We start from the raw sequence: 25,919 nt of genomic DNA on the forward strand, positions 1-25,919 counted from the left end.
ACATTCCCAGCTGGCTTTCAACAAGTAAAGCCAATGGAGAAGCCAGCAGGGGAGATCACAAGTCACAATCACATGAAGAATCACGTTATGACCACGGTGGTTAGCATAATGACCATGACAAAAAAGATCATAAAATCGGGTGCAGTCATATGATGCCTCACTTACTTAACCACATTACTTAACAACACATTTTCTAGTCCTGATTGTAGTTGTAAGTCAAGGATTACTGACCACCACAGATAATAAAAGTACATGATGATTGGCTTGGATAAAACAATTAGCACACAAAACACAAAACTATATCCAAATCTAGGCTTTTGTGGGCTGTTTTAAGTATATAAAAGGCATAACATTTTAAATCAGGAACAGGAATGTTTCATGTATCTGTCTACACTTGTGACTGTGGAGCAGACTGTTGAGTGTTTTCTTTGGGTGAAAATACTACCATAAATTAGGAATTACTATTGTGACTACAATCATATTGGTTGCAACTTCTTTCTGAACTCTAGGCTCTTCAGTTAGTAAATGTGTCACTTTTCAGCACGAGACGATTGCTCAATGTGTTTTAGCTCTATGTCCTGGATTTTGCTCCTTATTGCTTCAAATTTACACCTACAAATAACATTGCTGGTGTTCAATTTATTTTGTGTGTACTTTTTATAAATTGAGCATGTGGAAGTTTTGATTCAATGTAACATTTTCTTCAGATAGTGGATAGCATCCTAAAACATTCAGCCAATTCATTTGCAGTTGTATGATATGACACTGTTGTATTCACAAATACCCCAGGGCATTCTGATCCTGTGCCTACTACCGTTAAAAAAAGTTGTGGCCACAAGTGGTTCTGCAAAGGCTATGTGACTTCTTTTCCACAACAATGCTGCCATCCCCATAGGTTAAGTGATATGGATTCTGGGTTCATTTGGACATTCCTGGCAAGCTGAACAACTCATAGCTGTTTAATTTATTGCTCAATAAACAAAACCGCAAGCTAATGCCACCATCTTTACCAATACCCTCACTTGGATAGTATGATGATTTTCAATCTGCACATAATTCAACTCTGCCAATTCTAAATTTAATATGGCAAAGGTCCAACTGCATATTCTGATTTTTTTTTCAATATAGTCTCATGACATCTGGGTTGCTATGTAGACTTGAAATAGTGTCAGATCACGTAGAGTTTCTCCTTAAATTATCTCAGATGTGACGGGAAAACTCTAAATCTCTGAAAGTATGTCAAAGGAACCCTCACCCAATAGTAATTTTTTCAGATTACTTATTCTATAGTGCTACATGAGGCAATGTGTCAGCCTCTGTTTTGCTGCTTGCTTTTTGGCTGCCATTGAAACGGGGAGGGAGGGCATGGTATTTGGGTGTGAGAAATAATCTGTACAAGAGGGCTGTTATTTGGGAGTTGTTCTCACCTTCTATTGTGCATGTGGCAAGAAAGGGAGTTTCCCGCCAAGGCCAACTGTCCGGCATACAAACCTGATGATGCTTTTTGAAGATGTCTTCCACCTGACAGCTGTGGTGAAATTGGATTGGACTATGGACTGGGGTTACCAAGGGGAGGGGAATGGGTCATGTTTTGATATCTAATGCTTTCGCGCGCTTTTGCTCAGATCCAGCTTTGCTTAGCTTCTATTTACTTATAATCAGTAAAAGTACTCTTAATTCTGCAAAATGGAGTTGAGTGGTTTCTTTCTTGGTTATTAAGTGAAGCAGTCCACATTTGATCATGTATCCTTTTGACTCTTGTTTGTACTGTGTCTTCCAGAGAATAAATCCCAATGCTGTATTCAAGCAATCAATCCCTTTCCTATAAGTACTGATTGAAATAGCAATAGCAACAGCATTTAGACTTATATACCATTTCATAGTACTTTACAACTCATTATATGCTGCCTAAGTCATTTACAGAGTCAGCATATTGCCCCCAACAATCTGGGTCCTCATTTTACTGACCTCAGAACAATGGAAGGCTGAGTCAACCATTAACCAGTCAGGATTGAAGAAATTGAACTCCTGGCAATATGAGCAGAGTTAGCCTTCAATACTGCATTATAACCACTGTGCCACCACAGCTCTTATATTTAATTCCCAGAAAGCAAGCATGTAAGTTCTATGTTTATTTGTGCATAATTCTTATTTGCAGCAGAGAAGGACTGTGATGCAGAGGTTATTAGGTACTCACTGCTGTCCTTCATAATGTGTTATGCCGTTTGTGGTGAATCAGGTTGCATGCGAGAGATTGTTAAAAGAAAATAAAGAAAGCTCTTTAATGCCATCTAGTGGTTAGATTTTTGAAGCCCAGTTTTGATCTGGACCTGAAAGTACGGTAGTACTTTCTGAAACAAAATAGCATAGACTACAGTGCAAAACAAAGAGATCAAGAAAAATATTAACATTTCCTGAAAATTAAATATTTAAATAATCTGGAATGAAGATTTAAACTGATCACTCATCTACAGTGAACATAGTCTATGTTCATGTTCTGCCCATGAACAATAGTGTTCAAATTATGAACATTGATTTAAAGAGCATTTGAAAGTATGGCAGTCCTGAATGAAGAGACTTAGGACTTGTACCCGAAGTTATGGCCTCTGCGGCCTCTGTGGCCATGTGAAAAAACCTGAATGCTTGGTAATCCACTTGTCCTTACATCCAAACGGAGGGATGTTGCTCTTACCTGCCTTTCTGTGCTCTCACCCCATCCTGTGTGTCCCTTGGGCCAACTCCACCCCAGCCATGCACCCACAAGCCTTGGCTTGCTTCCTACTCTACTGGGCTTCACCTACTTCATCATGCCTCGCTTCACTTACACTTCCAAAGATCAGCTTTCCCAAGGGAAAGCAACCAATCTTCTATCAGAGTTTGTTGCAGAAAAATCATATCCAGAAAGCACACACACATAACTGATTCAGCTGGATTCATTAACTTCTTTATATACATAATACTAATAGTAGATTCTTTCAACGTGGTAGAAGTTACAAGCAGAATGCAAGCAGGAGAGAACTGTTAGTTTCAGAGTTCAGAGCAGACAAACAAGTTTAGACTAGTTTACTTCTCAGAGCAGCAGACTCAGACCTCAGAGCTTACAGACTAGTTTCAGTTTTTATTCTCAGCTAAGTCACGGCCAGACTCCAAGTTTAAGCTTCTGTTTCCAAAACAGCCCTCATTGGCTGCACCAGTTGCCATGCCTATTGATTGGCTGATTGATTCCTGTCTATAACTATTTGTACTCTGACATCTTCCTATACAGAAGCCACGTGTAGTGCCATCCTGGAAGTGGATGCCATATTTGGGAAGTGGCTGCAATTCTCGGATTCACTATGGATCAGTTGCTTCTCCTTGTGAGCTATGGAGGTGCTGCAGTTTAGGCCTGCACCAGGCTTCCAGGGCCTCCCCAATCTCAAGATATCAATGATCCACATGGTTGCTTAATGACTGCAACAGGGGCAGCCAGGCTTGTGGTCAATAAACAAGATGATCACATGGCTCCCTTGCTTAACAACTACTACTACATACAACCATAATTGTGAGCTCAGCTATGGTCATAAGTCAAAGACTACCTATATTTAATTACCATAATTTATCTGTTAATGAGAAATCTTCAGACTGCTTCTGATTATGCATACATCTATTGTATTAATAGTTTTTAGGAGAGGCCTTTTCATATTATTATTATTTGTTCATATTACAGAAACCACAAAATAATTTGATCAGATGTTAAGCTTCGTTGTCTCTACAACAGCATTAACAATACCTGCGTTTGAGAGGCAGCTTTTCTTTTCAATTTGCGTCTAATTATTCTGCATGTTGTTCCTCTGCCATTTCTCCTAGAGAAAATTCTAGAGAACACCTTGTATTTCTAGATTTCTAGATTTTTTTCTTCAGAAAATATATTCTGGAAAATATTGTCTCAAGTCAAATGTAGGTACTATGCACTAATTAACTTCATGAAACATAGTATGGCTTCATTAACAGCTCTTCATAACCATCTTCAATTTGAGAAATGATAAAAATGTAAGGTAAAGGTTCCCCTCACACATATGTGCTAATCGTTCCTGACTCTAGGGGGCAGTGCTCATCTCTGATTCGAAGTCGAAGAGATGTCCGAAGATGTCTTGGTGATCATGTGGCTGGCATGACTAAATGCCAAAGGAACACGGAACATTGTTAGCTTCCCACCAAAGGTGGTCCCTATTTTTCTACCTGCATTTTTACGTACTTTGGCCGAAGTTGGGACAAGTAACGAGCTCACTCAGTTACATGGTGCTAGGGATTTGAACTGCTGAACTGCTGACCTTTCTGATCAACAAGCTCAGCATCTTAGCCACTGAGCCACCACATCCCTTCAGAAATGATAGTACCGGTAGTCTGTAAATCAATCTTTCATTCTAGATGACTTTCTTCTGATTTTTAAAAATTCTCTTTAGCACATTTATATAAGAGAACTGAACCTGTACCTAAAATGTTATTTCATAATACTTTGTCTGAAATTAATCCTTGGCTTAAAAGCTCATCAGCAAAATATATGTGTTATATTGCTAATGGTCAAGGTGAGACGATAGTGCAATATAATTTGAGGCAGAGAAAGTAGAGAATACTGAGTCTTTTTGCCTGTAACATTTACTGAGACCTGATGCAATACGTTGAATGAATATGAAGAGTTTAAAATGTTTGTTAATAGTAATGGAAAGTCAGAAAAAAACAGGCAAAAGAATAAACTGAGATATCAAAGTTCAAGAGTGCATTACAACAGGTGCATAAAGATAGAAGCTGTTTTTTGGCAATCTTTTTTGTTTGTTCCCCCCAAAAATTCCATTTGTATGGAATGCTTGATTCGTTTCAAATATCCTTGCCAAGGAATCTCCCAATAGGAGTTTTTAATATTATGCTAGAGAGAGATCTGTTGGAAGAATTCCCATTCCTAAGAGCTTGTTCATGTTTTCCTTAATCTGTGTTGGCTAATTTACCATTTTTTCAAGGAAACAACAAATACCAGTTAATCTCTTCAGGCACTTTAATTTAGATTTCATGTCTCACTTCATAAAACATAATAATACAAGTGCTTGAAAAGCCTTTTTCTTTTAAACTGGTTTCTGGCCTTCCTAAACAATAAGGACTGGATTATAGCACACTGGCCCATCTGCATCCAGAAAACATCTCTTGCAAACACAATGTTACTTCACAAGGTGGTGCCGTTACTCTTGATCCGTCCATTACTGTTCTGAAATCTAAAATACATACAAATGTGCAAGAAAATTTCAAGTTGCAACAAGCTTCCTGGCAGAGCTTATTGTGGTTTTTAAAGACTATCTAAGTACACTGCCCTTTGTCTTAAAATACACTTTAGCTTTACTTCTTTCAATAAATACAGAGCTAATTAAGATGGGTGGCTTGTACAAAACAAAGCATTTATCAGAGTGCACAGCTCCATCTATTCAAGTAGAGCGGTCATTTTGTTCTAACATCCAAGGTAAGCTCTTAGACTATGAATAGCTACTAGTGCTATAATCCAAATTCAAATGACATTGTTATATGCTAGGTAAACATAAACTTTGAAAGGAATGTACTGCCAGTCCATGTGACACAAGTACTTAATTGTAGCATCTGTATGATACTGTCATTGAATACATGCTATGATTTTGATATCTTTGTTATTTGTTCTGGATGTCACTGCCCCTTTATTCTATGTAATTTGTGGTTACTTAAAATGGTATAAAAATAGAATAGAATAGAATTCTTTATTGGCCAAGTGTGATTGGACACACAAGGAATTTGTCTTTGGTGCAAATACTCTCAGTGTACATAAAGAAAAATAAAATAGACTACATTCATCAGGATCATAAGATACAACCCCTAGTGATAATCATAGGTTACTAATAAGCAATTAAATTATACTAGAAAACAAATAAAACAATAAAAAATTTAAAGATACAAGCAATATGGTTATAATCATTAGTGGAAAGAGATAGGTACTAGGAAAGAGGTACTAGGAAGGAAAAGAATAGTAATTCAGTCTTAGTAGATAAAGCAATGTTATGTTTCAGAACTGACTCAGGGCCACAAAACCAGATCCCTAATCTCATGTTTGATTCAAATTAACTCTTGACAATGTACTAGTAGCCCAAGGAGCATATCAACAATAGAACTGGTTTATAACTACTATCTTTCCAATGAATCCTGATAATTAACCTTCTGCATTGAATACTGTAGTGATTGTGTTTATATCCAACCAGTACACTGAGAGTTCAAGGTAGAATAATACATGGAAACTCTCCTTTCATGGATGAGAGATGGTGACAGAACTATGACGAAATGTGCTATAAATGGGATACTTGAACTTGACTTTCCCAACCCTCTCTCAAAACCTGGACCAAAATCCTTGGGATGCCTTGGCAGTACAAATAGCATAAAATCAATATCAAGTTTCCCATTGTCTGGGTTATCATATGAATGTGCCAATAGACAATTCTAAAATTCTAATTTTCAAGTCCAATCCTTTGTTTGATTTTGCTGTTTCCAGCAATCCTCCATTCATATTTTATCGTTAGAGCTTTTCAGGCCTTTTTACTTTCTGGTAGCTTTTCAGTCTTTTCTCACTAGCACCTATCAAGAGCACAAACATATCCCAGCAACCTCTTTTCTTTTTTAAGGCTGCCCAACGTATCACCAAGTCATGATATTGTCTCATCTCTAATTCATACTGAAGGCAGCTGTAAGTAAGTCTTAGCTTCTCCAGTTTTCAAATATTGATTCTCCTTTTAAGCAAGCAATAAGCTGTTTAAAGAAATGTCCTTCTGGGTTTGGCTCCAAGTGGGGAAAAAGACACTGGAGACATGGAGGCTGCTTGGAAAGATGGTTTAATGGAGGACAGGACCACATGGCTTGAATCCTGAACAGAAAAGGTGATCACATGCTTCAATGTTGGGGAGAAGAAGAGAAGGGAGGACTGAGATGCTGAGTCCCTGGTTTTATCCCCCTCTGGCCTTTGACCTTGAGCTTGTATTCTGATTGGTTGTCAGACTACCATGGGGCAATGCAGGGGCAACTCTCTAGGCTGCATTTTGAATCCAGGTTTGGTTGAGTTCTCAGATGCCATGTGGCGAGTTGGGTAAAGGGCCAATATTATCATGCCTTAATTCCATCTCCCTGGACCTGGAGGGAAGAACTCTTTATTATGTAAAGGGCCTGGCCTTCTTAATGGCCCAGTGGGTCGGGGCAGGAAGATATTCACAGCATTAGAAAGTTGAAGACCCCTTTGCCATCTTTCGTAATTGGTCAGAGTGAATGCTGACAAAAGGCTAAACCTGCAGTACTGTTCACCCAAAACATGGGTGAAATTGAAAGCTGGGGGTGCCATGAGAAATGAAAACATTAACCTTTGGCTACAAGCCCAAATAAAAACAATTGAGCTTTGCAAAACAAATTGCTTCATTGGTTTCAGGAGGGAAGAACATTTTAGTGAAACTTGAGAAAGAGTCCCTAGAGAAGGCTTTACTATAGAATTCCAGTATTCAGAAACTGATACAAAAATTAAATGAGCAGAAGTCTCCCTTAAGCCTTGGGAAAAAAGAGATTATTAGGAAGAAGCATAGGCTAGTGTGGGCTAGGAAGAAGGCTAGGAAGAAGCATAGGCTAGATTATTAGGAAGAAGCATAGGGGTGTAAGATTGGCAGAAGATTGGCAGAAAGAAAAATCAATCAAACCTGCCAAATTCTGTTAGCTCATCTTGATTCCCAGCCCCCACTGGAGCCTGTTTTCTGATCTAAGGTAAAGATAAAGGTTCCCTTCACATACATGTGCTAGTTATTCCAGACTCTAGGCGTGTTTGTGCTCATCTCTGTTTCAAAGCCAAAGAGCCAGCGCTGTCGAAGACTTCTCCGTGTTCATGTGGCCGCATGACTAAATGCCGAAGGCACACAAAATACTGTTACCTTCCCACCCAAGGTGGTTCCTATTTTTCTACTTGCATTTTTTTACATGCTTTCGAACTGCTAGATTGGCAGAAGGTGGGACAAGTAATGGGAGCTCACTCCATTAGGCGACACTAGGGATTCAAACCACTGAACTACTGACCTTTCTGATTGACAAGCTCAGTGTCTTAGCCACTGAGCCAACGCGTCCTCAAAGGGCTAATGGGAAGGCGGTTTAACTTTCCTGCACTCTTTTACCTCTTTTGTTGCTTCAAAGGAAAATACCTTACTACTTAAGCAAGTATTTTTTCTTACTACCAGACTTGTCTCACATGCCTACATTCCATTACAATACAATTCTGCATACTTTGTAGCACTGTTTGGAAAGGGACTTAAAGATTCTCCCACACTCGAAAGTGTGATTTTGGGGAACCAAGACATAGAACAACAGGTTGGAAAGGACCTTTAAGGTCTTCTGGTCTAACCTCCTGCTAGAGCAGGAAACCCTGCATCATTCCAGAAAAACAGTTGCCCTACCTCTTCTTGAAAACCTCCCCACAACTTCTGGAGGCAAGCCATTCCACTGATTAATTGTTCTCACTGTCAGGAAATTCTAGGTTGTGCATCTTTTTAAATAAAGTTCCACCCCTTACTTCTTGTCCTGCTGTCAGTTACTTTGGATAATTGGTTGCCCCTCTTCTTCTCTGTGACAGTCTCTCAAATGGTGGAAGAGTGCTCTCCCGTCACCCCTAGTCCTGAGCCATACCCAGCTGCCATAACTGATCCCTGAATGCTTCAGCCTGCAGTTCAGCCCCATAATCATCTTTGTTGCTCTTCTCTGCACTCTTTCTAAAACTCAACATCTTTTTTTGTATCTGGGGTCAACCAGAACTGGACGCAGATAAATTAAGGGAAACCCACAGGTGCTTTTTCAGGAGGCAACTGGGCTTACCTGTTTTGTCTTTGAAGACATTTGGCTTCCCATCCAAGAAGCTTCTTCAGCTGTAATTGGATGGTGGGAAATGGACTGAGTGGAAAATCCAGCCACCATCCAGTCAGAACTGAAAGAAGTTTCTTGGATGAAAAGTAAAACATCTTCAAAGAGAAAAACAAGGAAGTCCAGTTGCCGCCTGAAAAAGCACCTAGGTGACTGAGAATCCCCGTAGACTACGTGAAGGGAAAAGTGTGAGAACAGGTCTTAAGGGACAACCATCCACGAAACTCGGGAGACGTACGTACGTACGTACGTGTGTGTGTGTGTGAGAGAGAGAGAGAGAGAAAGAGAGAGAGAGAGAGAGAGAGAGTGAGTGAGTGAGTGAGTGTAAAAATCTTCCTTCCGGGGGCTCTTCAGGCGGCGTCGGCTATTTGCCATCCTTGCATCGACGGTGCTGCTGTTACTGCAGTTATCTCCGGAGCGCGGCGCTAGGAAGCCGCGCTCGGCGGCCCCTGAAGGAGCTGGATGAGCAGCGAGCGGAGCCTCGTTTAAAAGCAACTACGGCCGTGGCCGCTCGCTCGCTCCGCCGCTCTTGCGTGGAGGAGGCAGAGGGGTGGGAGGGGCGCGAAGGAACCAGCGCGGCAGCGGCGGCGCTGGGAAGGTGCTGCCCCCGGAGCCCAAGGGTGGGCGGGCTGTCGAGCGGGCGCCTTTCTCGGACACAGGGAAGGAGGGGGCGGCGACGGCTGTTTCACTAACCCCGCGCAGAGAACTTCCACTCGGAGCAACAGCCCGGAGCTTCTGACGCCGGTGGCGGCGCCTGTGCTGCGGTGGGAAGCGACCACGCCTCGCGGACTCGCAAAGGCGGTCTCGGGCTCTGGAAGCGTGACGAGAAAGAGGCGGAGGGAAAGAAGGCGGCGGCGGCGGCGGGACCCGCAGCTCGGTGGGCGTCTCCTCGCGGGACGGAACCCTCTCTCGCTCCCTCGCCCTCTCTCTCTCGCCGCCGCCCCATCCTGTGACTGCCACCATGGCCGCGCGGTCCCGGCGCCCCTGGCTGAGTGTCGTCCTGGGGCTGATCTTGGGGTTCACTGTCGCCTCCTGGCTCATCGCCCCCAAAGTGGTCGAGCTGAGCGAGAGGAAAAGGCGCGGCGGCCACGGCGGCTCCCTGAGTGGAGGAGGCGGCGGCGGCGACGGCAGCAATAACCTCTGTGCTTTCTACGGCCGCGTGGCTGGTCTGCCCGGAGGAAAGAGGCAGCTGCGACCCGAGGAGCCGGCGGTGACGGCCGCCGGCTTGGGGGGCACCGGCGGGAGACACAGGCGGTGGGAGAAGGAAAGGGAGCCGCGGCCGCCCCCGGCGCCGCCCGCCGCAGATGGGCCAGTGCCGAGTCTCCCGGTTGCAGCTGCTGGAAGAGACCCTCAGGAGGAGGAGGAGGAAGAGGAAGGCGGCGCCGGCCGCCACGGCAGCAGCCACAACGGCAGCGGGGACTACGCGGGCACCCCGGGTTGTGCCAAAACCCGGCACTTCCTTTACGTCGGGGTGATGACCGCCCAGAAGTACCTGGGCAGCCGAGCGCTCGCAGCGCAGCGGACTTGGGCGCGCTCCATCTCCGGCCGGGTGGAGTTCTTCTCTAGCGAGGGATCGGTCCCTCCTCCCGGCCTAAAAGGGGAGCAGCCCCTGCCGGTCGTGGCTTTGCCCGGTGTCGACGACGCGTACCCACCGCAAAAGAAATCCTTCATGATGCTCAAGTACATGTACGACCACTACCTGGACACCTATGAGTGGTTCATGCGGGCGGACGACGATGTCTACATCAAAGGTGAGAACCGGAGTTCCGTTAGTGTGACTTTGTCTTGTGCAAAAGAGAAAGAGAGATGAGAAGGCCATGTGCAGAGGGCGCCGGTGGTGGGATCCCAAAAGTGTCACTAGAACCAGGAGGCTTGTGGTTGGTACAGATAAAGAGCAGGACTTCTTGAAAGCTTTAAAACCTGCCTTTTGCAGATACAAAAACTGTGCAGCATCTATCCACATATTCTGTAATATCCATGCTCCCAAAACTTATTAAATATTTCAAATTATGAGAGATCAAATCCTACTGAATTTCTGCATGAACCTGCTAAACATTTGCTAAGGCTGAGCAAGTAAAGAAACCTTTTTATTTGGTCTCACTGGTCCCTTGTTATCTGCTTGTCAAAACTGACTCATAAACAAGCTATGAAAAGTACACCTTTACAAAAAGACTTCTGTGATTTGAGTTCAACTCGTGGTGGTTGCCTGAATACACCTCTTGTCCAGAATCATCTAATGGAAGAATGGCAATAGCGTGCAAATATATTAATAGATTTCAAGTTACTGCAAAACCTGGATCTAAGGGCAATAACGTACCATTGATAACAGTTAATACTATAATATCTAATAAGGATTATATTTAGACACAGCTTGGTTGTATCCAGTAGTGATTTGGAGTTATTCCCACCTGCAAACTTTTTGCACGTTGTTGATACTGTAGAATTTCACTGTGTACCTTGAAATCAATGAAACAAAGTCTAGCAATGCTTTTAAATTATATTTTCAGAAACCTTTACAAAGAAGGGGGGGGGGGTAGGTGTTCCTAAGCTGAAGTGCCCAGAGAAAGATGTGGGATGGATAGAGTGACAGAAGAAATAGACAAGATGAAGCATTGAATATAGGACCTCTCTATTGATAACTGACAATAAAGTGTGGGATAAAATATATAATTATAAATGATATAATCCTTTAATTGGATTTGGAAAATGAGATCTGGCACAAAATAAACTAGATTAGTATTTCTGTAATATACCACATGTAAACACTATTAATATAATGTACAAACTAATTTACAAAGTCTTTTTCCAACTTCATTTAATATTCTTTTATACTGCTTTATAAAAGTAATAAATTATAAAGTAATAAATTGTTAACCAACTCTCTCTGTCCATAAATAGAATGCAACATAAATAAACATAAGTGGAATTAAGAAAGAAAAAAATTGTAGAAGTCCTTTTCAATGTGGTGGTGTCCCTAAATGTTTTCAGCTACTGTTTCCATCATCTCCATTGATGAGAATTGCATTGTACACATCTGGAGGCAGCTGCATTAAGTTGTCGAAGTCTGGTTTATAGTTTCTGAAATAGCAAATTGCCAGATGTGAGTTTTATTTTCTCTTTATTTCAAAGCTCTTAGCTGGCATAGTCTTTAAATTGCAGAGTAAAATGTCAGGTCTCCAGAATTTTAAAGGCGTATCAGTAATATTTATCAAAGGTCTCAATTCATAAGGTTGTTTTGTAAATTCTAATTCCAACTAACTTAGCTTTTTAACCAAGTATGTCTCATTGAAATTGTGCCTTGCAATACTGATAGTCCTCGATTTACAACATTTAGTGACTTTCAAAGTTACAATGGCACTGAAAAAAATGACTTATGACCATTTTTCATAGTTATGACCTTTGCATGACCCCATGATCATGTGATCAAAATTCAGATGTTTGGCAACTGGTTCCTATTTATGATGGTTGCAGTGTCCGGGATCATGTGATCCAGTTTTGCGACCTTCTGACAAGAAAGTCAATGGGGAAGCCAGATTTACTTAACCAGGTTGCTAACTTATCAACTGCAGTGATTCACTTAACAAGTGTGGCAAGAAAGGTTATAAAATGGGGCAAATTTCACTTAACAAATGTCTCACTTAACAGAAATTTTGGGATCAATTATGGTCTTAAATCAAAGACTGCTTGCACAATTTTATATCTACTTACCTGGAATAAATATATAGCATTCTATAGGTATTAGAAAAGTATACTTTGGACAAGAATGTAAACTTGGTAGCTAGACAACTAAATCATTCTTTCTTGTAATTAATCAAACAGCCTTTACTTCATCTATTGTATAAATACATCTCAGCTCTTCTGACTACTTGCCACTAAAATAGTTGAATGTAAATCATTTTTTTGCAAAGTAATAGGTGCACTCTTTACTTTTTGAACAGAGCAAAGCTGGATCACTGAAATAAATAGGGATCCCTGCGGAATGATAAACATTTGAGTAAGACCCTAAATTCTGTGTAGGTTAGTGGGCTTTGTATTGCAGAACTACAAAAGACAATCCATTTGCTACTATATGTTGTGATTTCTCTCTAAAATGACAAGATAGAAGGGGAGTAGAGCTTAGTGATTGATATGCCTCTTTTCTAATCATAGACAATGCTTTGTTCTAGTATCTCCAATCATAGTACTTAATATGAAGCATTATGTTATCTTTTTCTTTTCAAAGACAAAACATTTCAAGCATTTTTTCCTTTGTCTTTGTATTTTAAAGTTGTATTATTAAATTTAGTAAGAATTTAAAGGAATTAAACTTCAAAACACTTGTACATATTTCTCTGAAAGTAGGCAGGATTCCTCTCAAGAATACCATGTACTGTGTCTGCCTACAGCAAAATATGGGTTTTCCATACTAATCAGTGAAAAATTGATTTTTTTGAATCTTCCTTAAGAGGTGACAAAACCAAACCACTCAGCTTCTGAATGTATTAAAATAAAAATATGTGCTAAATTATGAATTTATGTAAATGTGTTTGCATAAAAAGAGAGAAATACAAGCAAAGAGTAAATAGATTATTATGGAAGGTGTTTATGAAACATGTTTATGAAGGAAGGGTTTGTGTACTGTTGGCCTGACTGTGATTCTGCTAATACAATTGATTTTCATTACACAATAAAATGCAATTTCATTCCCATGAAATGGAAGTAAGGCCCATTATACAAAGAGCACTTTAAAAGGTGAATATATTACTTTCTATGTAAAAGATTTGTGCTGTTAATAATATTGTTTGATTTTTTCCCCCCCTTCTAGGTGAAAAATTGGAGGAGTTCCTTCGGTCATTGAATAGCAGCAAACCCCTTTATTTGGGACAGACAGGACTAGGAAATACAGAAGAACTTGGAAAATTGGGTCTTGAACCAGGAGAGAACTTCTGCATGGGAGGACCTGGGATGATCTTCAGTCGTGAGGTTCTCAGAAGGATGGTACCACATATAGGTGAATGTCTTCAGGAGATGTACACGACTCATGAGGATGTGGAAGTGGGCAGATGTGTTCGGCGATTTGGTGGTACTCAGTGTGTCTGGTCATATGAGGTAAGGAATGGTGATGATGGGATTTGTATATTATATGAGTAAACATTTCGGCTGCACACTCTGACTCCATGTGTCTGTCCACAAAAATAAACAGCATGTGCAGTATTGCAGACCTAATCAACATATTTTAAGATATTGTATGGTTTACTCCAGGGGTAGTCAACCTTTTTATACCTACTTTTGTATCTCTGTTAGTAGTAACATTTTCTAACTGCCCACCGGTTCCCCAGTAATGGTGATTTATAAAGTAGGGAAGTAACTTTACTTTATAAAATTTATAAAGCAGAGTTACAGCAAACCCCTACCGCCCACCAAGAAAGCTGAAATGCCCACTAGTGGGCAGTAGGGACCAGGTTGACTACCACTGGTTTACTCAATGTGCTATGCTATTTTGCATTCATGCCTGACAGCAACCTAACGTATTTTGTTTTGTTGATGACATGCTACAAATCAGCTTACACTGAGTTCAATTATATGCCAAAATATCATACCATCATACCATCCTCGATTACTGTATGTACTATTCCATCCTCAGTTACTGTATGTACTATTTGGCTGGAACTCAGTTAAGTGGAGGAATGAGTTGTATGAATGAAATTCAGTGCTTATTCATAGTAATTCTAAACACTACCATGACAGGGTGCATTCTGGTACATTGTTTTGTTATTTCATGGTTTTGGTACTAATTTGAAAGTGCATGTATAAATAATATAATAATCCATATATTTATTTAGATTATAGCAATACCTGTCAGGGATTTATTTCTGGTTTAGTATACAGCTGCCTGACTTAATGGAAAAAGCTTTGGCATCATTTCTCAGAATGCAGTTTGCTATTGGAAAAGAAAAGAGCAAAATTTGGGCCTTTCTGTCCTATAAAAAGTAGTTTTCTTGCAAACCAGTTTGGCACGGAGTTGCCAGTTGTGTTTGAGCTGGATTTGGTTTCGAATGATTTCTTAATCTCTTCCAGACTAAATATTTTGACCTTGAGACAACAAAATGTAGCTATAATACTAAGATAACACTTTCATGGGTTTAGGAACATAGGATACTTTTATATGGTCAAAGATTATTTCAAAGTTCTCAATGTTTTACTTAAGTCTGGACATACATCTCTTTATGAGTTAACTCTAATCTTACTGTTTTTAAGAAAGAAGTTAAAAACATTCTCTCCTAGATTTTTATGGTGGTATGATTCTGGTGGCTTGTAATTCTTTATTTTAAATTGTTACACCTCATGAGTTTCTTATGAGTGAAATAATATCTACTTACCTATAACATTAACCTCAAGTATTTTTGTTTTAACATTAAGACATTGACATATAGCAGAAATCACGATAGGCTCTTTTCTATCTAATACACACATCAAAATAGGTCTTACCTTGCATTTCTAGTAAGGACATGCATACATGTTTTCAACCAAGTAGTCATGGATTCCTGGAAGTTATAACACTATTTCATTCACTGCTGAATATTGCCATATGTGGACTTTCCTGTTCTTCTACTCTACAGAGGTACACATTCCCCTTCCCCATCTATTGATTTTAATTTTGGTTGATGGAAAAACATTTTTGAAATGGAAAGAGTGTCAAGGTGTACATGGGGTATGGTATGGTATTCCTCATGTAAAATGAAATCATTTTACTGGTTATGCTTAAAGCAATTCTTAACTATGACATGAATAGGCTATTAAAATAGATGTTTTGACCCAGCTCCCCAAACATGATAAACCTTCTGACGTGAACTCAAAAAATTCCTTTATTAGGAGTGCCGGCATCCCCAACAAAAAGTTTCTCTCGCAGGCTAACAAGTCCATCCATCCGGTGGATGAATAGTTGTCTGTCACATCTATTCATCTCTGCTCCCTGCCTTTTATCCCCAGAGCTAAGGTGAGACTTAGCTAGCAACAGTGCTCTTCCTTCCCCAGGATCGACCCATGGCTTTCCACTGCTCTCCACTTCTCTGCCTTCTGCACAGCCACGCGTCAGGCACTGGACCCAGCTGTTCCTCTCTTCTTCAACCACCTCTAGATCTGGGGGCTGTTGACTCTCCATCTGAGCTCTAACGGATGGCCCAGGCTCTGCCTCTGTCTCTCTCTCTCTCTGTCTCTCTCTCTCGCTCTCTCTCTCTCTCTCTGCCAGCTCCATTCTCTCTTCTCCCTCAAAGCTCTCGGGTTGCCCTGATGCCGACTCTGATTCCCATGCCTCATCCTCTGATTTGACTGGTGGAGGGGCCAGCGGTCAACAGGTCACAACAAGATTATAAATGCAGAGTAGGTAAATAGTATTACATATTCTATATTAGAGAATTGCTTTAATTGGGACAAATAATTTGTTTTCACTATTGAAACATACAGTGCATTAATAGGATACGGTGATTCATTCCCTGTAAGACTTAACAGTATTGCAATCTTAATATTGTTTAGTTATTGACAAGATTTTACGGAATGCCATTTGAAGGTTATCTTTCATTCTTCCATTATGTAAAGTGAGCAACAGTTTTCATGCATTGTCCCAAATCCATCTCACAATGTGGCCATTTTTTGTGGTGACAACTTCTTCCTAGACAAAATTCTATTAAAATACTTTTTTCCAAATCTCAACATTTACCGTATTTTCACGACCAAAAGCCGCACCGGATTAAAAGCCGCACTATCAATTAACGTTAATTTTTTTAACTTTTTCCACATATAAAGCGCACCGGGTTATAAGCCGCACATTTCCCGACGCTTCTGGACATCGCGAGGAGCGGCACGAGGGTTCTTGGCGCTCCGGGGGGCGCCGAGGGCGGCTGGGAGGGGCGCGCGGCTTGGTTTCTCCTCCCTGGACGTCGCAGCGGCGGCCCCGGGCTCACCGATCTCTGTGTTTTTCGCATCGGGGCATGCTCTTGCAGCGCGCCCCGATGCGAAAGGCACTGGGATCGGTGAGTTTGGGGCTGCTGCTGCAGCGTCCAGGGAGGAGAAACCAAGCCGCGCGCCTCTCCCAGCTGCTTTCGGTGCTTCCTGGAGCGCCGGGAGCCACAGATGTCCAGAAGCGGCTTTTGGGGCTGGTGGGGATTGGATTTCCGGCTCGGTGGCCCCTGTCGCTTCTGGACGTTGTGGGGAGCCGAGGAGAGTGTGGGGGGGAGCGCGCGGCGGTTCTTGGCGCTCTGGGAGGCGGGAGAGGCGCGCGGTTTGATTTCTCCTCCCTGGACGTCGCCCGATCTCTGTGTTTTTCGCATCGGGGCGTGCTGCAAGAGCATGCCCCGATGCGAAAAACACGGGGATCGGCGCGCCCGGGGCCGCCGCCGCGACGCCCAGGGAGGAGAAACCAAACCGCGCGCCTCTCCCGCCTCCCAGAGCGCCAAGAACCGCCGCGCGCTCCCCCCCACACTCTCCTCGGCTCCCCACAACGTCCAGAAGCGACAGGGGCCACCGAGCCGGAAATCCAATCCCCACCAGCCCCAAAAGCCGCCTCTGGACATCTATTGCAGTCGCGAGGAGCAAAGCAGCTGGGAGATCTTTTTCCACATATAAAGCGCACCGGGTTATAAGCCGCACTGCCGATTTTGGATCAAAATTTAGGATTTTTAGTGCGGCTTATGGTCGTGAAAATACGGTAATTGAAATATATTTAAGATCACCACATTGATCGGATAGCATTGAGACTATGTGATTTGCCTAGATTTACTCTGTAAATTGAAGGCATAAAGATATATAATTATTATTGTACTTATGTTCTAAATTATTGTGCTACTAATTTAGCATTAAAATATCTTGCCCTTGTGTCACTAGCTCATTAAACAGGAAAAAAAATCAATTTAAATAGGCCAGTGAATGAGGTTATATGCTATGAAAGACAAGACAGAGAAAAGTAATTGGATTTGCTGATAACAGCATGCTTCCATTTTCTTTTGAAAAACATTTTAAAAGTAAAGTCAGCAACATAAAATACTGTATTTTTCAGAGCAAAATATGCACCTTTACCCTCAAAAAAAGGCTGAAAATCTGGGTGCATCTTACACACTGAATACAACATCTTTGGTCTCCCGAAACCCCATCCCCTTCACCAAAATGGCCATGCATAGCCTTTAGGAGGCTCTCAGAGTGGTCCTGGGGGCTGGGGAGGGCAGAAGTGAGCGAAAAATGGTCTGTTTTTTGCTCAATTTTGCCTCCCCCCCAGTCCCAAGGAGCACTCTATAAGCCTCTTAAAGGCTATGCATTCCCCCCCCCTTTTTTGACAAAAAACAGGATTGTTTTCACAAAAAATGGGCTGTTTTGTGGAGGTCTGCATAGTGCAAAAACCTTTTTTTTAATTTGCCTCTTCAAAAACTTGGTGCATCTTATGCTCTGAAAAATACGGTACCTGCTACAATAATCTAAATTCCATTCATGTTGTTAAAATACAGAATATTAAAATATAATGATGAACAAATATATGACCTCTGTAATTCTGTAAAGCCATTAAACATCTGGAAAGTTTCAACAAATTTCCCCTTCCAGTGTCAGCAGCTTATTTAAAGATAAACACGTGTGTATTGGGTGAGGAGGAGCAAAAATTCAGGTGCCCGGGCAAAAGTCTGTTGGTGCAACATTATGTGTCATCTGATTCAGAGGAAAAGTAAGTTTTATTCATTTTTTACATATCATACCTGTTGATTAATTAAGTGCCATCTGGTCAGTGTCAACCCTTAGACATCTTAGACAGCTCTTCTCCAGGATGATCTATAACCAACTTTACCCTTCAGGTCTCCCATATTGCACTCATGGTCATGGTAATTATGGTAATAAAACCTTACTCTGTTGCCATCTTCCCTTTCCTTCTACCTTTCCAAGCACAATGGATTTTTCAGGGGATGTGTTTCTTGACACATTGTGCTCAAGATAATCTGAGTGTCTTAACAACTGTGGGTTGTTCAATGAACTATTTGTTTTCTTGCTATTCCTTATATTCTCAAGAGTCTTCTCCAGGACCAAAGTTCAGAAGCATCAATATTCTTTCTATCCTACTTCTTCAGAGTCCAATTTTTGTTTCCCTAGAATGTCCCAAAGAAAACCATTGTCTCTACAATTCTGATTATTTTAATAGATATAGAGACATCAAGGCATTTGGATAATTTTTCCTTGGCCTTCATTGTTACATGTCCAAATGGTAGTCTGAGCCATATTGATTAACTCGTGATTTCTTTACTGTTGAAAATTTATCATAAAAGACACAAGCTTTCTGCCAGTTCTTTGTTTGTTGCTGAAGATTGCTACTGTGCCTGTTGCAGAGGTGGTATTCAGCAGGTTCTGACCAATTCTGGAGAACCGATAGTGGAAATTTTGAGTAGTTCAGAGAACTGGTAAATACCACTTCTGACGGCCCCGCCCACATCTATTCTCTGCCTCCCGAGTCCGAGCTGATCGGGAGGGAATGGGGATTTTACAGTATCCTTCCCCTGCTGCACCCACCAAGCCACTCCACACTTATCAAGCCACACCCACAGAACCAGTAGTAGAAAATTTTGAATCTCACCACTGGTCTGTTGGCATTAGTTTGCTCCTCATATATAATTACAATCCCATTTTTTTCATCATGTCCCTTCATTTTCATTATGGTTGTTGTTAGTTGCGAAGTCCTGCCCATCCTGGACAATGTTCCTCTAGGCCTTCCTGTCCTCTATTATCCTCTGGAGTCCTTTTAAGCTCACACCTATTGCTTCGGTGCCTCCATCCAGCCACCTCATTCTCTGTCGACCCCTTCTTTTTTTGCCGTCAATCTTTCCCAGCATTAAGGAATTATTTTTATTATTAGAATCTCCAGTAAATTTTCATTGAATTATCAGAGTAGTGTCATCAGGGCAGGGCAGGTTATTGATGTTTATTTTTTTTTCCAGTTTTAAAACTATACTCATCTTCATACAGTCCAGACTCAATTAATATATCAGTTGAGTAAATAAGGAGACAGTATACAGTCTTGTCTCACTCCTTTGTGACTTGGAGCCAGTCTGTTTGACCCATTTCTTTCAGACTGTTGCTTTCTGGATATAGGTTTCACATTACAGCAGTGAGATGTTTCAGATTCCCCTTTTCCCATGGGCACTCCGTGCTTAACATGGTTAACATAACAAAAGGCCTTTCTATAGTCAATGAAGCACACACTGATCTCTGTGGCTTTCTTGATTATCTATGGTGCATCTGCAATAATCTCCCTTGTTTCTGTTTTAGCTTTTCTAAAACCAGCTTGAGATTTCCATGTAGGGCTCTAATCTGTTTTGGATGATTGTAAGGATTATTTTGTTAGCACATGAAATTAGGATATTGTGTGATGAATAGCACAATATCCTCATGTTAAGTCTCTCCTCTTTGCTGCTGACATGTAGACCAACATCTTGCAATCTGTTGGCCAAATTGGAATTGTATTTTTTTTTTCATATTTGCTGGTAAAATTTGATTAGAATTGATTCTTTTTTGTTGTTGTTGCACGTCATATTTCTGCAAATAGTTTATCAGTTCCTGTAGCCTTCCAATTTTGTAATGACTTTAGTTCTGACATAATTCCACCTTGTAGTACTAGAAATTATTATAAGTAGAGAATATATTTAAGGTATCTTAGCTTTATGTAGATCCCTACTGTATGGAATTTCAGTATCCCCCATTTCAATTCATTGACATTAAGTGTACAGGTAGTACTTTACTTACAAACATTTGTTTATAGAGTGTATCCCTACTCTACTGACAGTTCAAAGTTACAACAGCACTGGAAAAGTGATTTACAATTCGTCCTTGCACTTATGACCATGGAGATGTTGCAGCATCTCCATGGTCATGTGATCAAAACTCAGTCACTTGGCAAAAAGCATATATTTACAAAGGCTACAGCATCTCAAGATCATGTGATCACCTCTTTCAACCTTCTAAATAGGCTTCTGAAAAGCAAAATCAAGCCAGATTCGCCTAATGGCCATGTGATTAACTTCATAACTGTAATGATTTGCTTAACAACTGAGACAACAAGGTCAGAAAATCGGGTACAACTCACTTAAATAACTACCTCGCTTAGCAACAGAAATTCTTATCCCAATTATGGATCTATGTCAAGGACAACATGTAGGATATTTATTCCATCTTTTCCTGCGCTGAGCTTTCACATGTTCCTGCTTCTTATGTTCTGTATTTATAATAGGACTATGAGATTCTGTAACAGCTTTGTTTCTTATGCCATCTGCCTTGTAAATTTGCAGGATTCTTTTTTTCGCCATGTATATGTATACATTCAAACTAGATTGTGATGATTCTCTGTGTCATATGTATGTTTGTGGGTATATGCATAATAGCTACCCTTTGAGAGCAGAATGCAACAAAATTTCATTTTAATGTATGCTCTCCTCTTCTCCCTTCCCTTCCCTTCCCTTCCATTCATATTCCCATTGTAATTATCCCTTATAGGACTTAGTTTCCAGTTCTTTTACCTCTTTTGGTATCCTTCTCTGGACTTGCTCCAGTTTACCAATGTCTTTTTCAATGCGGAACTGCAATATTTCAAATATCTGACCAAGAGCAGAGTAGAGTGGGAATACACTCCCTACCTGTACTCCCCTCCCCATTTTCTGGCCATAATGAGGCAGCAAATGAATTTTATTTCTGTAAATTGTGGGTTCATTCTTTTGGAGAAGGTGTCTTAACTCTAAGCTTTCTAAGATAAGAGCAACTTCCTAGCTGGTATACTTTTTTGCCTTAAATTAACACTTTTATTTTTACTTGAGAAGGCTTTTACTATAAGAACACTGTAAGAATGAAACAGATGAACCCTGAGGATCAGGGCAAAGTAGCAAAACACAGATTGCAGAAAGAAATCAGAAGCAGATACGGTAACTCCCACCAATCTAGGGAAAAGGGAGTAAAGTTTTTGGTTCTTTGGTTGTGTATTTTTCAATTCTAATGGTAGGGGGGAGGGGAAGAGAGTAAATTGGTAAAATGAATATGTGAATTTATATTCATGTATACAATTTTATATACATATAATAAATAATATATAATGTATAAAATATACTGAGCAGTGGCTCAGTGGCTAAGAAACTGAGCTTGTCAATCAGAAAGGCCGGCAGTTTGGCGGTTCAAATTCCTAGCGCCGCATAACGGAGTGAGCTCCTGTTACTTGTCCCAACTTCTGCCAACCTAGCAGCTTGAAAGCATATAAAAATGTAAGTAGAAATATAGGAATCACCTTTGGTGGGAAGGTAACAGCGTTCCGCGCGCCTTCAGCATTTAGTCATGCCGGCCACATGACCACGGAGATGTCTTCGGACAGTGCTGCCTCTTTGACTTTGAAATGGAGATGAGCACCACACCCTAGAGCAGTGATGGGCAACCTTTTTGGCGTGGTGTGTCAAAAATCGGCAAAAAATCGAGCATAACTTGCGTTGTGTTTCACTTCGACAAAAACATAATTTTGCGCAATTTATAGTTTAAACTACAAAAATGTATAATTGCAATATATAATTGTATTTAATAAACCAAAAACAAATTATTTAACATACCTGCTTAGTAACTTCTTTGTTCATCAGTCGATTTCGTATGTTGCCCTTGATATTATTGAACTTGTTTGGGGTGCCGTGAACCAGGGCTGTGGAGTCAGCTGCTTCCAGCTCCACGTCCTCATCAACATGCCGCTCCAGCCCGCCCCAAGAGAACTCAGATATTCTCTTAATAATTGCATCTTTATTCTGCATATCATGAAATAGAACTGGCGCACATCTTAGGAGAGTTTCTTTAATAAATTCTCCCTCATTAAGCGCTTTTGCATGCTGAGCTATGGAGTGAGCAATGCTCAAACTTGCAGAGTTTAAATTTGTAGAGCCTTTCATAAATAAACAGCGCACTGTTCCCGCGCTCCTCTCCTGCGGGTCCTCCCTCGCCGCGCTGATGACGTGTGTGCGCACGGCACGCACGCCTTACCAGCAGCCCCTGCGCTCAGAAAGGGGCGGCGGCGATACAGTAAGTGAGTGTGGGCGGGGCCTAGAGTCAGGAACAACTAGCACATATATGTGAGGGGAACCTTTATCTTTTAATATAATTTTCATGCTTTAATTTTTCACAGTTGTGCTTGCACAAGAATAGCAATAGCACTTAGACATATGTACTGTTTCACAGTGCTTTGCAGCCCTCTCTAAGTGGTTTACAGAGTCAGCATATTGCCCTCAACAATTTGGGTCCTCATTTTACTTACCTCAGAAGGATGGAAGGCTGAGTCAACCTTGAGTCGGTGAGAATAGTTCTGGAGTAATTCACAACTTTTATTCACTGTGACTCTGGTTTCTCTTCCAGTAATCCTTTCCCTGCTTTTTTCTGCATGGTATCTGCTCTACTGATTTCTTTCAATATCTCCCTTCTAGTGCTTTCCTCAGCAGTTACAGAAGGTAGAAGACAAACTGCTAGAGCTTTCACCTTTCTCACCACACCAACTGTAAAGTAGTCTTCTTCTACAAAAGGGCCACGAGAATAAGATGTTTTCACACTTCCAAGAATGTTTACAACCTTTCAAGAAAAACAATTCTCTCCATGAGAGAGAAAAAACAATAGCAAAAGAGGAAGCCTTCTTGAATCTCAACAGTCCCTGAAGGATTTCGGGGGGGGGGGGGGGTGAAATGGAAGGGAAAAAAGACACAAATAATTTTGGGCACATCTTTGGCAAGTGGAATATTTAGGCAGAATTGCTGAAAACAAGACAGGCTACACCACCCCTCTCCATCATACATCATGCATTAGGCATAAAAGCAGTTTTCCCAACTGACTTGTTTGGAATTCTGTTGGAAGAATATATGAATATTTTCAAAGCTTAGATATGAGAGGCTTCTGCTAAGTGTTTTTCTCCCTTCTTCTGAATCCCTGATGCTCATAAAGGCTTGCTAAAGAAGAATCTGCAAACAGAGTGACTGTGAGGAATGGGGAGCTGGGGGCCCAGGGCCAATTTGGGTTAGTGAGACACATTTAATGGCTGTCAGGATTCTACTAACAAATCTCTAGGTAAGAAGCCAACAAATCTGACAAACAAAGTTTATAATGGCTGTGAAGATAGGAAGATTCTTTGTCTAATTCTTTGTTTTTTTCTTTTTTACTCTTCATTGCTTTGACACTTTTTTTAAAAAAAAATCTTTTATTCTAACCTTTATGTTTTGTGTTTACCTTTTTAACCTTGTAAAAAATTAGTCAATAAAATTATATCACTATATGACTAGGTATGGTGGCTGCAATGACTATATATAGTTGCTTTTCTCCTATTAACATTCCTAAATAGCTGTGGCATTGTCCCATTTATCTATGTGGGTAAATACTTTGGGAGCTGGGATACTGAATAACTGTGAAACATAGCAGTGGAAAAGATGGAAGAAATAGATACCAGTCAGAGGTGGTATTCAGCCAGTTCTGACAGGTTCTGAGTAGTTTTGAGTAATTTTGAGTAGTTCGGAGAACTGGCAAATAGGCTGGCCCCGCCCCTGCTGCCTCCCAGCCTCCCATCTGATCTTCTTTTGTTGCCCTTAACAGGAGAACAGAGCTGGAAAGCCGGTTAGTGGGGTGGGAATGGGGATTTTGTAGTATCCTTCCCCTGCCATGCCCACAAAGGGACTCTCACAAGCCATACCATGCCCACAAAGCCATGCACACAGATCTGGTAGTAAAATTTTTGAATCCCACCACTGGTACCAATGGTTATTAAAAGGGACTGCTTTCTTATTTTGGTGGAGGGAAGTCATCTGTTTTTAGTGGCTTCTGTTTGGTGTGCTGTGTTGCATGTCTGGGTAGTTTCATCTGAGTTCAAACTCAATAAAGTATTAGAAGCCTGATACGCCCTCTAAAACCAATAGTTTACTTCAGAAAATCTACTGAGTTCCCTCAATTTATTCTTATAGCATCCAAAACCAATTCAGTCCATCAATATAGATGTACATCTCATTCAAATAGCAGAGATTTAGATTTTGAGAGACAATTCTTGCAGTAAAGGTGGGTGGCAGTGACAATAATCTTTATTAGAATCACTGACTGGAATTGGATAGCTAATAAAAATAAATATTGACTGACTAATTGTGTTGTGTATCCTGACCTGAAATAGTTGCAGATTTTCTGTACATACATTGTGACTTTAGGATATTTAGTTATTTCCACGTAGGCAATCCTTCTGATTGACTTTGTTACTTGTGATGTGCGATTTCATAGTCATCATTTATGGAAACAGGACAAATGATCTGTTTTAAACCAGCTTGGATAATGCTTTCTAAAACCAGTAAATGATTTCTGGAAAGGCTTTTATATGCTTCATTCCTGACTAAGTATTTGTTGATAATTCTGTTTTGTTTGTTTATTATATGCTACATTAAAATAACTTTTTTTAGAAGCATTTGTGAGATACTCAGAGATATTTTTCTGTCTTTATCTTTTAGATTTTTCCCCAGAAATACTATATAATCAATTAGTACCTGAAATTTTCATTATTATAATAAAATTGACAGCTCTTCTGATCATAATGCAAAACTAGCAGAGTACTAAAAGAATAAATCATGTTTTCTTTTTGCTCTTTCACCACCTCTGTTCCCTCAGACAGATTTTTTTTTATTTGTTGATTTAAATTTATTGGTGATCCAAGTCAAGTGGACTCCATGGTTAATATAGCTAAAACAGAAGTTACAGGAAGGCACCAGCAAGAATTACATTACATGGTGAGAGACAGGGGTGGGTTGCTGCCAATTTTACTACTGGTTTCCAACTGGCGCACAATGCGCATGCATGTGTATATGCTCTTCAATGTAAATTGTTCTTCAAGCATGCTCAGAACAATTTACAGTGAACTGCATATATGCAATCACTAAAAAACAAAATGGCAGTGGCCCAGTGGCGGCTAGGGAACTGGTTCAGGGGCGTGGCAGGCCTGGGTCATTGCCGGTTCTGTGACCCAG

The 25,919-nt window shown here is 40.8% G+C and overlaps 1 protein-coding gene across 1 annotated transcript in view; it reads left to right on the forward strand.

The window, feature by feature from the left end:
- The first annotated feature begins 9,883 nt into the window (after window positions 1–9,883).
- Window positions 9,884–25,919, forward strand: part of CHSY3 (chondroitin sulfate synthase 3) — a 69,174-nt gene continuing 53,138 nt past the window's right edge. Inside the window, exons 1-2 of the mRNA XM_087715882.1 lie at window positions 9,884–10,673; window positions 13,727–14,010. Of these exons, the coding sequence (XP_087572008.1) occupies window positions 9,884–10,673; window positions 13,727–14,010 (1,074 nt within the window). The remainder of the gene's footprint in view (window positions 10,674–13,726; window positions 14,011–25,919) is intronic.

Source organism: Thamnophis sirtalis, unplaced genomic scaffold (genome assembly GCF_051295495.1).
Source record: "Thamnophis sirtalis isolate CommonGarterSnake01/CBP01778 unplaced genomic scaffold, rThaSir2_p1.2 scaffold_5, whole genome shotgun sequence".
NCBI lineage: Eukaryota > Metazoa > Chordata > Lepidosauria > Squamata > Natricidae > Thamnophis > Thamnophis sirtalis.